Source organism: Corythoichthys intestinalis, chromosome 11, assembly GCF_030265065.1.
Source record: "Corythoichthys intestinalis isolate RoL2023-P3 chromosome 11, ASM3026506v1, whole genome shotgun sequence".
Taxonomy (NCBI): domain Eukaryota; kingdom Metazoa; phylum Chordata; class Actinopteri; order Syngnathiformes; family Syngnathidae; genus Corythoichthys; species Corythoichthys intestinalis.
Window position 1 is genome coordinate 29,282,412 of NC_080405.1, and position 16,458 is coordinate 29,298,869.

The following is a 16,458-nucleotide window of genomic DNA, read 5'->3' on the forward strand; positions in this document are numbered from 1 at the left end:
ACACCAGTGAGGTTAGATGGCGCCGGCAGCGTCCAGCAGCGCTGGCAGAGGAGCGACCTCGGCAACTTCTGGAGGCGCTGAAATGACGTCAGCAGTGGCCAGAGACGCAGGCACAGGATTGACGTCATCAGGAAGACCCAGAGTCGAGAAGGCCAGGAACGAACGGGACGCCGTCGAGAAAGCCAGGAACAGACGGGGTGCCGTCGAGAAGGCCAGGAACGGACGGGGCGTTGTCGAGAAGGCCAGGAACGGACGGGGCATCGTCGAGAAGGCCAGAAACGGGCAGGCGTTGTCGAAAAGCACCAGTGCCGAGGCGAACCAGAGTAGCTCTGGAGGCTAGACGGGAACATCAGCGTCGGGAAGGGCCAGAGCGGGAGCGAGCTGTGGCTGCGCGGGCACTGGGATGGAAGTACAACTGTGAGAAACCATCATCGGCAGGTACCTCGGGCAGTAGGATTCTCGTGACGGGCACCTCGGATGCCTCGGAAGCCGTTAATGTGCACAACGGTTCAAAGAGCCTGAGAACGTGCGCCTTGAGCCCCGTATACTTGTCCTCCTTTGGCGGATAGGCAACGAAGTGCTGAGCTTGGACCCCGGATGAGTACCCGAGCGCAGTTACCACATGGTAGAAGCGCATGGTATCGCCTGAAATACCACCGAGGTCGAACTGCACCTCCGCACACGCGAACCACCCGGCCTTAGAAGACCCATTAAACATTGATAGCTCGAGAATGCTAATGTCCGCCATCACGTTTAATGTTCGGAAAATTCCTTGGAGACTTCAGCGAGGCAGATCAGGGTCACCACTGCAGCGGATGATGTTGGTGAGTCTTGTCGCTCGGTGAGTTGAGTTCATGTGTCGTGTTGGGCCGCTCGCTTCTCTAGTCTCTCAAAAAACACGTGCGACAAAGAGTTCCCCCCGGAACCCAGAATCCCCCACGTTAGTTCCGTGGGTGAATTTTGTACAGATTATGTAGGGTCACTACAACTGACTATTTTTGTTTTTATTGAGTCTTTTATTACCTTTTCATTTCCTCCAAATACTTTTTGCATGTGTTTCCCACTCATACTTTTGAGCATTGTGTTTTCTTGTGGTGGTTTTAAAGCAGATTGTTGATCTGTTGACCACATTAGTCACGTAATGTATTTAAAACACCCTTATTTGATATTACTAAGTTTAAGTATTTTCTTAAGGCATTTTTTAGTATGTTCTGCCTGTATGCATCGAAACAAAAGAAGTTAAAAGTGCACAGTTGTACTTTGGCTGTCAAATTTGCCTCATGTAGCACGTTTAGCTGGTGTAAGATATTTTGGCAGAACACCAGTCCCTGAAAAAAGACCCATGGTGCAAAAAAGGTTGCGGACCACTGGGCTATAAAGTACAGTATACTAATAAGGTGTTTCCTTGTGTTGGGACAGGGTGTCCCGCCATTTGTTCTGGACTGAGAACTGATTGTGGGAGTTGGTGGTGCAGACGTGGGCTTGTCAGCATCAATCTTGCTCAGCCAGTGGCATGACACACACATTGGGCTTCCGTGATAAGAAGGCGTCATGTATCTCTTATTCTGCTTGTTTTCCTTAAACTATGGTATAAGTGCTATTTATTTTATATTGGGTGTGTTAAAGTAATACAAACAGTCAAACAGTAAATACAAGAAACGGTACTATTCCCTAATTGATTATATTAAGTGTGCTAGAGTAATACAAACAATCGATCAGTAAATGCGAGAAAAGATACAATCTCCTAATATTTAACTGCCATTTATTTAGTTAATATAATAATATTAATATAAATTATGAAATAATTTCATGTTTTAATGCCAGTTGTGTGTCTGTGAAGACCTTTTGGATTTTTTTTTTTTTTGGATGATTTAGGACTGTTTAAATAAACTTTCCATGACTTCTTTTCATCTATTTTATAATGATAATTCACATTTTTAATCATTTAATTTTTTCCCCTTTTTTTACTTGCATTCCTGTTTCTATTTTTTTATATTTCATAATTTTTGCGATTTTAGAGGATATTTTTATTACTCTTTTTTATTATAATTGTTGATGGAATAATTCCCATATTCTAATTTCTACCCTAATTATTTTATGTTTTATTTTTATTTTGTTTTAAATTGACTTTGAAGCAACCTCATCTTCTCACTGATTGGCTCTTTGATGTCCCACCCTCTTCCCACAGCAATTTGGCTCTCTGGCAACTTTTCAACACATTCACGACCCTACTTCCGTTTTACTTCCACTATTTCAAGTGTGCAGGTAGTCATTTCCGGGCGGTGAAATGGCTTGCTTTTCATCAAGATCTGCTAAAGATGAAAATTTCAGACTCGTCAGAAAGGGGTACGAAATTTTTACTGCTCTGTATGTGATACGTTTAATTGGAGTAATTGCTCGTTAAATCAACTAAATGAAAGCAAAGTTGAGTTAACGACATTAGCGTTGAGTGCTCTGACCACTGTGGAGGCTCGTTAAGTAAATTGACTCTTATGTCGCGTTAAGCCTGATCTGGGAATGAGCCTTACTGCGTATTTTGAGGCATTCGAGTAATTTTCTTTGTTTAAAAAAAAAAAAAAAAGGCGTTTTGTGGGTGTTGTATGTACCATTGGAAATTAATGGAATTTCGGAGGAACCATACACATACCTGTCAATCCGAGGCCGTTGGCAATCTTACAAATAGAGGCGTATGCCCTTTCAAAATGGTGACTAATCTTACAACGTTTTATATAGCTTACAATATGAAACCAAAATAAAACTCAATTTTTAAAATATTAATTTATTGGTAACATTGTCATGTATAACCTGGTGCAATCAAAGAACAATATCTTCAGCTACATCATGATTACTAAAATTTAACAGTGACTTTTGTTATAATTGTATGTAGCACTTTAGGCAATTTCTATCATGTCTTTTGATGGCTGCACTTCATGGCACTTCCGCTCACAATACAGGGAACATTTCCTTTGCTAATTCTGAGAAGTGACCAGCAATAGTTGCAAGCAAATTGTTTTCGGCAACAAACTGGCAGAATAAAATTTTCACTTGTCATTCTGCAAACTGCATCTTGATGACCAATGTTGGTTATCTTACTTTAAAAAAGTAATTAATTACAGTTACAAATTACTTCTCCCAAAAAGTTATTAACTCAGTTAGCTGAATGTAAAAGTATTTAGTTACTTGGTAAAGTAACAGGTGTTACCTTTCATGTCCCCCCCCCCCCCCCCCAAAAAAAAAAAAAAAAACAGAAAAAAAACATAGTAACCTTTGCTATGTTTGGAAGTCATTTAATGTTGTGAATCAACCATTAAAGTTACACTTGCTTCCGTTTTTGCATTAGTTCCCTTCTGTCTACTTTCGACATGTGAAAGTTTTATAACGGTTTCATCATTAAAAGAGAGGTTCAAGTCAAGATTTTGCCAATTTAGGAGTATTTTAGATAAAAAGTTACTTAGGTCCACTAGGAAGGTTCAGTACGACAGAGCCTTTCTGAGAAGTCTACTGCTTTAAGATGGTGGCTGTTTACTAACGCTGCCAAGTCTGTCATTTCGCATCTAGTTCTATATGTATGTGATATCTAGTGTGGCATTAAGTGATGGGTGTAGATTGTAGGCTATCGGCTACAGGTCATTCAACCAACATAGTAACGCATAATAACGCACATTGTCTCGTTGCCGAAACGGTGACAAAATCCGAACGGAAAAAAAAAACGTAATGCACGAAAAACAGATTTTGAACGTAAGGCGTACACATTTAAAAATCAGTGCTCACTTTAACAAATTACGCCGAAACCATACAACTTGACAGGTATGCATACATTATTGCCAAAAACTGGTTTATAATTTGCGCCTTGATTATTATTATTATTTACTTATTTTAAAAAAAATTTTGGATGTGTGAATTATGTGACAAAAACTGTAGGACGGGTGGTGTTTTGAAAATGTGAAATGTTTTTGCTTTTAAAAATGAATTGGGGCTTTTTTTTTGTCCATCCCTCTACCAACACCACCGCCACTGTGTTTGGTGTGACGGTGAACGTTAAAATAGGAGCTTTGCTTTGCCCACAAAAATGACAAATATCTGCAACAGGCTCAGTTGTGAAGTTCACACTTTTTGACACTGCGCCTCAAGGAGGGAGGGACCTGTCTCCGACTGGCTTTCATTTCTCATCATGCCACAGGGCATCTGGGGGGAAAAGCTCAGGTTAGATGTTGAGGGAATACAAGTGAACTGTTTCAGCTCCGACTAAATTTTCATATGTGTCAGAAATAATAAAAGTGGTGAGAAGCTGAAATTTTAATCAAATGGTGGCGGGATGACATGGAGTTAAGAAAATAGTGCTATGTATTGTAGGTAAAAGCTGCTTTTCATAATGTTCTGTTTTGATTGACACGATAGGAGGAGATGTTTTACCCTTCGTAGGGCATTCATTTAACTCGGTGGTTAACATTGACGGCACTAGACGCCCAATATACAGGATGATTAAAAAAGAATGCCTAAATCCACACGCGATATGTCAAAAATGAAAAACATTACAAAACTCTGGCATAGGCAAATGTGTTGAACATCAAGTATTATTTCATGTATTTCAAGTGCCAGTGATGGCCACCTTTGAGCACTTGATTTGAAAACTTGAAATTAACTTTCGGACGATAAGCCGCTACTTTTTTCCCCTCATTTTGAATCCTGCGGCTTAAAGTCCAGTGCGGCTTATTTTTTGGGTATATTGGACATGTGTCCAAGCTGGAGTTCTGTAACTTTTTTTTTTTTTTTTTTTTTTTTAAATATTTTTTACTATTACATGATGATTTTGGCACATTCTTTTTGAATCACCCTGTATTTTGCCTGGGATGGGCGAATGAACGAATCCATCATTTGTCAGCCTCTCCCAGTCAAAAAATGGATATGACGTCCAGCACCATGAATCACAGCCATCAGTAAATGTGCTAAATTTCACATTATAAAGTGATAAGTTCACATATTTGAGATATATTATCCATTACGTGATGAATAAAAAATGAATAATTAAAATTCCAAAACGTATGATGTGAAAAATGCCAAAACGTAATTTCCACTCCACTAAAATGTTTTTCTACGTGAAAAAGGGTGACCCTACTTGAATTGTGTAGATCTGAGGGGAATTATTTTTTTTTCGTCGTAAATCCATCTCACTAACTAACGAAATGTTTTATTGAAGTTGCTAAGCCTGTCGCGATACGCAATGAGTCCATTCATCACAAAGTAAATAAAAATGAGGGCGGAAATTTTCACGGCTGCATTTCATCACTGCGTGCGTGCGCGCATACATTTGTGCGTGCGTGTAGGTGACATACGAGATTGCAGTTCCTTTCGCAGAAGTTTATAGGTCAACATGCCCATGAATTACAATTCAGACATACAAAATATGGAAACACATCTATATTAAACACTGTAAACGTTAGCCTGCTATAAAACATTGGCACTCTTCTCCAAAACGCAAACCTGCGGTTAAAAGGTGACACTTCCAACATAAAAAATTGCCGGTTAACAGCATTTGCAAACAAAAAAATGAAACAAAAAAAATCTATTACTGACAGCACAACCATTGACGAAAAGTGCTTTTTTGCGGCTTGTAAAGCTTACGGTTAGCGGTTTAGCGAACGTACTTCCATTGAACATTTCAAAATAAAAGCATGTCATGTTCGTCATATAAATAACGATTTCTGGAGTTAATCCCACAAACTTCAGAATTAATACTATAACATGTAAATAATATAATACTACAGAATTCAGATTTTACACTAAGAATATCTTTAAAATGACGCCTTTTATGAAAAATATAATTGGCAATGAATAATAATTATATTATCATATATAGTAGTATACTATAATAATGCAATTTTTTAAAAGAATTGTTTTGAATAATGTTGGAAAGGCGGTGAGTGTTCTGAATCTGTTTACATTTCATTCTTTTGCACTAATAAATGCTATCAGCATTTGACCTCATTGTTTATGTGTTAATTATTGTTATTTACATGTTTATTTGTACTTTTAAAAAGAATTTAAGTGTTCCAAAATGTTTTCGTGAATTAATACGCATCATCAAAAATTCCATTAAATAAGTAAAAAAAAAAAAAAAAAAAAAAAATTCATATATATATATATATATATATATATATATATATATATATATTAGATAAGTCGACTAATCGTAAAAATAGTCTGCTGACTAATCGGGAGAAAATTAGTTGTTTGGGACATACTTCCTCCACACCCTTCTCACTTTTTTTTTTTTTTAAACCCCTGACCCATTTTCATGCCTAGCTTTTATTAGTCGTTCATAAGTATAAATAGTCCATAAACTATGATCCCAAAACAAATGTATAACATTTCAAACTTATTTTACAGCATAGCCCAACAAATGACTTGCAGATGGACTAAAACATTAAAAAAACACACTCCAAGTATGTGTATTTTCCATACCTTCCACAAACCAAATTTCTCTCCATTGCTAAGAATGTCAAAGAGTCACTTTATCAAATGTTGTACAAAATCAATTAGATTTCGTGTTAATGTATTATTGAGTCAATTTCACTGGTAGCGTAACGGCCACAGGAAACCAATGTTTTAATTAGCTTCGCTCCTGCTGAGATGCATTTAATGTCTTACTTTGTCGCTTGCGGGTATCGCTGTATTTATGAACCTGCATTCGACACATTCCCAGCCCCCTCAAAGTCAACTTAAATGATCCCTGTGATTGTTTTAGCAGCGCTGAGTGTGTGTATAGGGAGGAGTGACCAACAGGGGGCAGCAGAATTTTAACAAGGCCGAGGAGAGAGAAATCTTTTGATGGAGTATGTGGCTACTGAGATGGTTTTTGGGGAAAATCTAATAGAAAATAATGATAGTTTTACACCAGAACCATGTTTGATACTGAAAACTGACTGGCATGATATTCTGCCTGTACTTACATAGAAAAAACATAATTTTATTTGACCTTGTTCTTAATGATTTAGCTGCTTTTTAATTCTGTGTGTGCTACTATATAGGAGACAATTATTCAACATCATAGCATGTAATTTTTTGGCATGCTTTGAATGGGGAGAAAATATGTTTAATTTATTATAGAAATAGAAATGTTAAGAGACATAATCCAAATTGTAGCATTTATCAATTCAGTAGTATTGCACCCATTTGAAAGGTGTAAAATACTGCTGCTTGCTTGGAATGAAGGGAAGGTTAATCAATAAAAACATTGTTAAAAATGTAAACAACTTTTTAGCATTTATCATTGAAATAGCATTGCATTCTTTTATTGGAATAAGATGTTCCTGCATTCTTGGAATCTGGGTGGAAGTTCTTTAGTTTATTAGTAAACTCATGTAGGGCTGCAGCTATCGAATATTTTAGTAATCGACTGAAAATTCTATCGATTGAGTAATCGGATAAAACATTTTTTTTAGGTAAAGAGCAATTATAAATATACATGAGGGAAAAAAAGACATTTAATCCAATATTCAACCATTTTCAGTCAATCAATGTCTTTATTTTCAATGTACATTGTTGAAAACAGCCAACAATTGCATCTGAGATGTGACTAGAAAAAAAAAAATCACTGCTTTCACTCAAAGAACTTCTAGATCTTATTATAAAAAACATATTTCTTACCTAAAAATGTAATTACGCTTGATGATACACATAACTTGAAAGCTGTGTTTTTCCCACGTGTTTCAATTTAATTTCCATTTGTGTCTAGCTATTTTTAAGTTCTAGTTAAGTTTTATGTTAGTCTAAACTGTAAATACTGATAGGATTTTGAGTTTTTGCAGTGTTCAAAATAAATGTATGATACCTGCTGTATTGGAGCACATTAGGGAGCAGTGCTACTTGGTGTTTTATTCTGCAATGACTACTGAGCTAAAACTGACAGTTAGCTTTATTATGTTTTAATTTTACACCCTCATCACTCTACAGCGCTTCGTTTTTACAGTTTAAATAAAGCCTGCATGTAAGACACGTTAGCCACGCATCGACAGTGGTCATAATCAATAGAAACCTAGCCCTCCGAAAGGCTAACGTTACGTGAGCGAGTGACAGTAACGTTATATTTATTAGCGCCGAGAAGTCTACTGCTTAAAGCTGGCGGCTGTTTACTAACGCTGCCCAGACGCGGCCGAGTCTGTCATTTCGCATCTAGTTCTAAATGCATGCAACATCTATGAGACACATCGGATACTACCTGCTACCACACTAGCATCATGCGGGCGTAGTTTTTAGCAACGTTGGCGTAGTTTGTAGCGGCTGTCGGCTGCAGTAAGTTTTTAAAAAAAAAAAAATTTATTGCTTCTTCCTCTACGCACGTGACGTCAGCGCGTTGTCCTACATCAAAAGTAGTCCGGGCAAAACTAGTGCTTAGAGGTGGCAAAATTAAACGATTCCTCGAGTTGAATAAAATAACTCGGATCAGTTTTTAAACTCGAGTTGCTCGAGTATTTGTTTCAGCTCAAAACTCATGTTAAAACACATAATCCAGCGGGTTAGAATTTATAGTATGGCACCCTTTAAAAACATGCATTTTGAAGAGTTGCTGCACACTAAGAATGGACTAAAATTGTATTTCATTAGTAAATACATTGTCAAGACACATAATCCTGCATGTTGGCATATATTATATGGCACCCTATTGTAAGGTGTAAAATGTTGCTGCATGCTTTGAATGGGTGGAAAGTTATTTCTCGTTTTGAAAGCCCTCCCAGTCAAAATATAGGATGTCTTTGATTGTCAATGGCAGCCAATGAGTTTAAATGTTCAAAATAGCACGAGGAAGTTTGAACTGCGTTGTAGGGGGAGAGAGAGCGAGAGTGAGTGAGTGAGCGAGCGAAGAAGGGAGGAGATGATTTGGGGGGAGTCGGGTTGGGGGGCTCCCTCCGTGCGCTCCCTCAAGTCTGTGCAGTGCCACTTCCCTCTCAACTTCACTCCCGATGACTTCTTTTGCTTCTCATTTAATTTTTTTCTTTATGACATCACTTCTTTGACTGGCCGGTGGTGGACGGAATGCTCTTCGCTATTATTCTTAACATTACAGATGTTTTGGATGTGCTGACTTAACCGGCTTGAATGGCGGGGGAACCACTTTGGAGACTTTACGCATCGACATGAGGGATGATTGTTAACTTTTTCACCTTTTTGCATGTAATTTAACTTCTTCTGCAAAGAAAGGAGTGTTTGTCTCTCATATTTTTTGAAAAAAAAAAAACTTTTCCTCCCTTATTTACCATTGGAGATCCAACTTTTGTACGCACTGGGACGGATTTCTTGGATATCATGGCTTGGGGGGCTGAACTGAGCCGGCTTTGGTCTCTCTCTTTGGCTCTGTTCCTGATTCTGAGCACTGTGTCCGGCGCGCATGCATGCCCACACAAGTGCAGTTGCACCGGATCCCATGTGGACTGTCAGGGTCTGGGGCTCAAAACTGTACCGAAGGGGATCCCGCGTGGAGCTGAGCGACTGTAAGTTTGTGCCCAAGTGTTGCATCCTTTTGAATACCTTTAGCAACTTTATATAAGTCGTGACGACTAGTAATGCTGAATTTAGAGCTGGACGATATGGCCTAAAAAAAACAGTTTGATTTTTTTTTTCCACTCCCCCTGACCTTTTTTAGGCAACAATAAGAACAAAAGTCAAAGTTCAAAACAAGTTAAAAAAATTCATAAAGACCAAATGTTATGCAGAGAAAGTGCAAAACTTCTTTCATAGATGTAATCTTTTTCTCTACCCTTATTTGTGCTGTCAGCCCCCAAATCCAAAGTAATGATTACTCAAAAAAAGACTTCTTGGAACAGTCTATTGCATAACCAATTCCTAGTTCATTTTTGACAAATGTTTTTTGTCATTTTGAATCCTTCGCAATAAGAAAAACTCACATTCATGAAATTGATTTATAGCCCAGGCCTAGTTTAAATGTTAAGTTTGAGATTTTGGGAAATGCAACATTTTTATCTTGACCAAACTTGAAATATTCCAATTTTTCAGTGGGATTGAATGACATTGATCTCAAATTTGAAGTTCTAAATTATTTTTGAAACAAAAAGGCATGAAACAATTTAGTTTAAAGATTGGATTTTGGTGAAAAAATGTCAAAGTATCACTTGTCAAGATTTAGAGTAAATGATGCAGTCCTGACAAAGATTTTAATAGTTCTGATCTTTATTTTCCTTTTTAGAAAACTTCGAACTTGAATTACAAATGTGTCTAGCAAAAATAAAAAAGCTAATGTGAAGAATCTATTGGAAAAGTTCTCAATATATCTTTTAACGCAATTCTAAGTAGTTGAAAAATTTTGACCCAGCTTTTTTGAAGAAATTTAACTTGGGTCTTAAAAAGGAACATTTGCAATTAAAAAAAAAAAAAAAAAAAAAAAAAAAAAAATCGCGAATTAAAAAAATAAAATTAAAAATTAAAAGCTGTCTGTTTTAAACTTTGTCTTCTTGCAAAATAAGTAGGAGAAACAATTTTTTTTTTTTTTTTTTTTTTTAAGAATTTGACACATTTGTGAAAATAAAGCCACGAAAAACTGGAATTGGAAGGAAAAATATCCAATCACCTCCTGTTGATTTGGAGTTAATACTAAGTCACTTCCTGTTGTTATTTTGGGCATATCCTGGGGACATCTTTTTCATTTTGGGTCACTTCCAGTCGATTTTTGGCCATTATCCTGAGAAATAAGCTCTGATAATAAATAATAATAATAATAATATAATATTAAGCAGTTCAAATGATGAATGAATTTCCTTGTATTTTAATACGTGCCTCATAAATGATTAAAATTCAAGAAACAGTCCTGACTTGGCTTTTGAATAGAATCGAACGATCGCTGCCAGCCTTTCCCAGTCAAAATTGAACATCCATTGCCGTCAATGGCAGCCAATGAGTTAAGCATAAGTTGGCCTCTTTCCCAACTTGTTCAGTGTTATGACAATGATGCCACACACATACACACACCTATGTTGCAAAGCTATATGGAAGTGATTATGCATGCTAATGGTACTGCCACCCCCTCCCCTGACCCACCCGAACAACCCTGCGGGCGATCCACAACATAGCCAAGCCAGAGACAACAAACACAATCAGTGCAAAGGTTTCTAGCGGCGCTCTGATATGATTTGCATGCTGTGAGGACTGCTGTGATGTGTGTAGCAACACTAGACTCTTGATTAGCCCAAATCTTAAGCGCTAACTTGTTTTGCCGGGGTCTTTCTGTATGTGGCAATTTTTAACCCCTTGATCCCTGAATTGATATATAAGGCATTGGAGGAATACATAAGTACATAAAATAGTATTAAAGAAAAAATATGTAATTAAAAAATGCAGCAAAAAAGTGTAAATTCACTAATAGAATCATACCAAGAAAAATAAGACATAAAAGTAAAAATAGAAAATTAATTTAAATATATTAATTAATTAACCATCTGAACCTCTTATCAAATAATATATGTATATTAAAATATGAATAAACAATACATTCTAAAAATGAAAATGGAGGAATATATATTTTTTTTCAAGAAAACATTTTTTTCTTTTTTTGAGTTGTATGTTTTTAATTTCATATATTTTATTTATATTTTATATATATACCGCAGTTTTTTTTCATAGTTTGGCTGGGGGTGCGACTTATACTCTGAAGCGACGTATTTGTGAAATTATTAACACATTATTATATCGTTTCACATGTTATTTAGGTGTTTTGGAGTGACTGATGGTTTGGTAAACTTTTTAGCATGTTCTTTATGCTAGAGTTATCTGAATAACTCTGAATAGCTATGTTACGTTAACATACTGGCCACGTTCGCATTTCGTTGTTCATGCATCATTTAACATTATCATACTGTAGACTTATTCAGCATGTTGTTCTCTATTGCATTTTTTTTTTTAAATTGCCTTTCAAAATGACATAACTGTTCTATGTGTTGGATTTTATTAAGTAAAGCTCCCCCCAAAATGTGACTTGTACTCCGGTGCGACTTATGTTTTTTTTCCTCTTCGTTGGGCATTTTATGGCTGGTGCGACTTATACTCTGGTGCGACTTATAGTCCGAAAATACGGTGTGTGTGTGTATGTGTGTGTGTGTGTATATATATATATATGTTATATATATAATATTGTATATACTATATACTGTGTATATATTTAAAATATTATTTTAATGTACATATGTCTTCTCCCAATGCTTTTTACTGTATTTGTGTTTAATATAAATTTAGGCATCAAAATTTTTAATTCCAATGCAGGTGTTCCTAATAAAGTGACCTGTAAGAAATCAAGCACACCTCTTTCAGCCCGGGGGCCCTCTTTTTTGTTTCGTGACCTTCCGGGACCTGTTGTCTTTTACACAGCAATCCCCAGAAGATATTTTACACTCTAAGAAAATAAATGATTAGAGTAGGGGGTGATAGAAGGGGAGACTGGATGGGCTACAGCCCTCGGGGCAGAATTTTTAGCTGTGGAACGATGCGTAATTTTCACCTTAGGTAATAATTAAATGACATCAGGTTGCGTGTTGGCACAAAAAATCTCCATTGGCTGGCCCGAAAGTGTTTTTCGGAATTTTTTCCTCACGGCTTAATTTCCATTTTACATTTTTTTTTTTGCCACTGTTATCTTATGATCTTATGATCATCTGCTCATTTTATTCGGACTCACCAAAAAAAAAACTCAAAAGAATAATAATAATAAAAAAGCAAAATCTAAAGTTCTGAAGTCTATAAACTAGCAGCAGTATGTCTGGAGTTCGCTCAGAGGTCAAATTTATGCCTGGGGAAAATAAACACGCAAAATATTCAAAATAGAAAATTCGCAAACTGTTCTATACAGTGGTACGTCTACATACTAATTTAATTCCTTCCAGGACCTTGTTTGTATGTCGAAATGGTCGTGTGATGAGCGGGATTTTCCCATAAGAAACCATTGTAATCGCATATTTATGCACCCGAGACACCTGATTTTGACAATCTGCTGATACAGAGTCCCGATCCAATACCGAAAAAAAAGTATTGTTCAAACAATAAATGGATAAATGTCATTTTAAGCATGTTTCTGTCCCACTGAATTATTTTTAAACAATAAAAACAGAAAAATGCTTGTCTTTATTAAATGCTTCATTGAGTGAATCCACTGAAATCCACTCACGCTGCTTAGAAACCCTCACTTACATAATGAGTTGCCACAGCACACTACTGCTAGCTCAGACATTCGGCGCCTTTCAAGGGAGCGCACTTAAGTTTCTCTGGAAAGATCAAAGCTTTAAAGCTGTCATTCATTGTTCACTTCAACAAGCAGCTGCTTGGTGAGCAAGAAAAGCAGCAGGAGGGAGAGTGAGAGGTTGTGCAAACATGGTGCAGAGAAACAAATATACTTTTTAAAATTAAAAACCCAAACCCGATCCTTTTCACTTGTTTCAGATCCTCTGAAAAATGGCGCGATCAGCCCGATTTCCGATCATGTGATCGGATCGTGACATCTCCAATTATCATTTAATTCATGCCACAAAAACCTACGCCAAATTATTGTTAAATAGCAGGTACAATTACAAATAGCTATTACACATAGCAAAACAAATAAATTATAAATACAAATTGAAATAATAATAATAACAATACTAAGAATTGGGTTCTAATGGGGCTGTTGTTTTGCATGCTGCTCCTGAACACACCGTGTGACTGTTGAGAGAGTGAGAGATGTGTGGCAGAGATTTTACTTTCTCTTTCCATGTTCTGTTTTTGTCGTCGTCGGCTACGGCGAACCGTATCTGCGTTGTGTTACACAAGTTCTGAAATAAATTATTAAAAACCTTACAAAGCTGATAACTTGCCGATGTTACAGCAACAATAATAATAATGAGAGTCGTCCTCAATATCATAGACATATTCCAGCCGGATTGTTGAGCCACTTCACTGACGTGCACACCATGCTCATATTTCCTTTTTAATTTCAATGGTAAGCATCACCTTTTAACTTCTTTTCACCACCTGCACTAATCTTCTTGAGACCCATGTTGATTTCTCCCACAAGAAAATGTCACGTGCATCCATCTTGGGGGGGGGGGGGGGGTGGGGGACAATTTGCGACGCTGTCATAACCCGTCATATTGGAGAATGTCATCATATGTCGGGACAAGTGACGAGTCAAATTTTACGTCTGATGTCAAAAGGGTCGTATGCCGATGCGATCGTTTGTTGAGGTACTACTGTACTACCAAAAAATCCACCATTTTGCGCTAATCTTTTGTGAATACGCAACAGCACAAAAATTTTAGTTTTTTAGTAATTTTTTTATATAACTTATTTTTAGCGAACTATACTGTATATCCCACTAAATACTGCATGTTGGTCTGAATTCAACGGGAATAAAGAAACCAGGCCCTCCCCTCTCATTCCACGGTGTCCACAAAAGCGAGCGTGCCGGATGACGACGTTTGTCACATTGGCTGTCTTCCTGGCAGAAAATCTAGCTTGAGCACACAAGTTCTGTTGTGGTTTCGCTCCCCGGCGGCTGTTTATTTGCGGACGCTGAATGGAAAACAGAGCGCGATGTCTGATAGTTGTCACCCCGTGGGCTTCCAGCAACACTTGTTTCTAATTTCAGGAAGATTTGAATCAATAACTTCATCCGTCAGATCCTTTTGTTGTCATATTCGATGGAGTGCGTCATGTTTCGCTGCCGATTTTGAACATCTTAACAGAGTTAAATGGTTTCAATAATGGATGACACAACCCAAAACTGATTGTCTACAACTTTTAATGAAGCAGTTACGTTTTTGCTGCTTGTAGTGCAAAACTTATTTAAAAACTGCTGACTCTTGGGAAAATTTGGGGAGAAAGTTTCTCCCCAAAAAATTACACATTGAACCATTTGGAGTTATATGACTCTGTGGTTCATAATCTTGCACAAAAAAAAACTGGCTCCTAATGCACCAAATCTCCATTGGCTCACATTGACATTAAACTTGGACTCGCCATAAAAGTTATACAGTGGTACCTCTACATACTCATACATAGCCGAAACGGTCATATGTCGTGCAGGATTTTCCTATAACAATACATTATAATTCCATTAACCCATAACCTACATTAAATCCTCAATAAATGCTGCTGACACTATTGCAAATGGCAATTACACAGAGCGAAAGAAATAAATTATGAATAAAAACTCGGTATAATGATAGTAGTAATGATGTAACGGAGGACTTTTTACTTTCACTTTTCATGTTCAGCTACGGTGGATAGTAGGCATGCTGTGTTGCACAAGTTCTGAAATAAATTATAAAAATCTGACGAAGCTGGCGATTCTTTGGCGACCTTAGAATCATAATAATTGTCACCTTTACTTATAAAGACTGGCGAACAGAGGTCGGAAGAGGACCGTCGAGATTGTAGACATTCTATAGCCGTAATGTTGAGCCAGTTCACGGACTGGCACACCACGCTCATACTTTTCTATCATTTCCATCTTCATTTCAATGGTAAGCCTCATTTTTTTTTCAGCACTTGCACTCACATTCTTAGAACCCATGTTGATTGCTCTCACAAGAAAATCTGCTGTGCGTCCGTCTTGCGGGAAAACAAACTGCGGCGTTGTCATAAAGCGTCGTATTGCGAGCATGTTGTCGGCTGTAGAAACAAATGGCGAGTCAAGTTTTACGTCGGATGTCGAAAAGATCATGTGTCGAAGCGATCGTATGTCGAGGTACCACCGTATTGCTGATTTCAATTAAACAAAATTCAAACAGTTTTGCTTGTTCATCTTGAAACACACATTACGTTCTTGGATCCACAAAAAAAAAAAAAAAAAAAAAAAAAAACATAGAGAACAATGTAAATTGGAGCCAAACTCGCAAACCAATCCCTATTGGCTCCCATTAACTTTAACCAGAACCAACCAAAACATTTTTGGGGAAAATTCCACCAAAAAGCACTCATTGAACCAGTTGCAGGTATTAGTCTACAAGGCCAATTTTATATGGCCATTTTTATTTACAGTGTATAATAAACGTGAGTACACCCCTCGCATTTCTGGGGATATAGAAATATAGAAAGCCCACCAATCTCATCAGACCATAGGACATGGTTCCAGTAATCCATGTGCTTTGTTGACATGTCTTCAGCAAACTGTTTGCGGGCTTTTTTGTGTACCGTCTTCAGAAGAGGCTTCCTCCTGGGGTGACATCCATGGACACCAATTTGATGTAGAGTGCGGCGTATGGTCTGAGCATTAACAGGCTGGCCCCCCACCTCTTCAGTCTCTGCCGCAATGATGACAGCACTCCTGTAACGAGTCACAAGACATTTTAGAGGGAAAATGACAAGCAGTACTCAATTTGGACATTCAGGGATGTACATAGTTTCTAAGGGGTGTACTCACTTTTTTTGCCAGGGGTTTGGATATTAATGGCTATATTTTGAGTTATTTTGAGGGGAAAATAA

The 16,458-nt window shown here is 37.3% G+C and overlaps 1 protein-coding gene across 2 annotated transcripts in view; it reads left to right on the forward strand.

Moving 5' to 3' along the window:
* The first annotated feature begins 2,232 nt into the window (after nt 1-2,232).
* The window catches only part of slit3 (slit homolog 3 (Drosophila)), a 399,629-nt gene continuing 385,403 nt past the window's right edge, over nt 2,233-16,458 (forward strand). Inside the window, exon 1 of one of the 2 annotated variants that reach the window (XM_057849631.1) lies at nt 2,233-2,346. In XM_057849631.1, the coding sequence (XP_057705614.1) occupies nt 2,288-2,346 (59 nt within the window). In that variant the 5' untranslated portion in view covers nt 2,233-2,287. Of the gene's footprint in view, nt 2,347-8,865; nt 9,489-16,458 lie in introns of those variants that run through there. The other variant, XM_057849630.1, reaches the window with a different exon arrangement.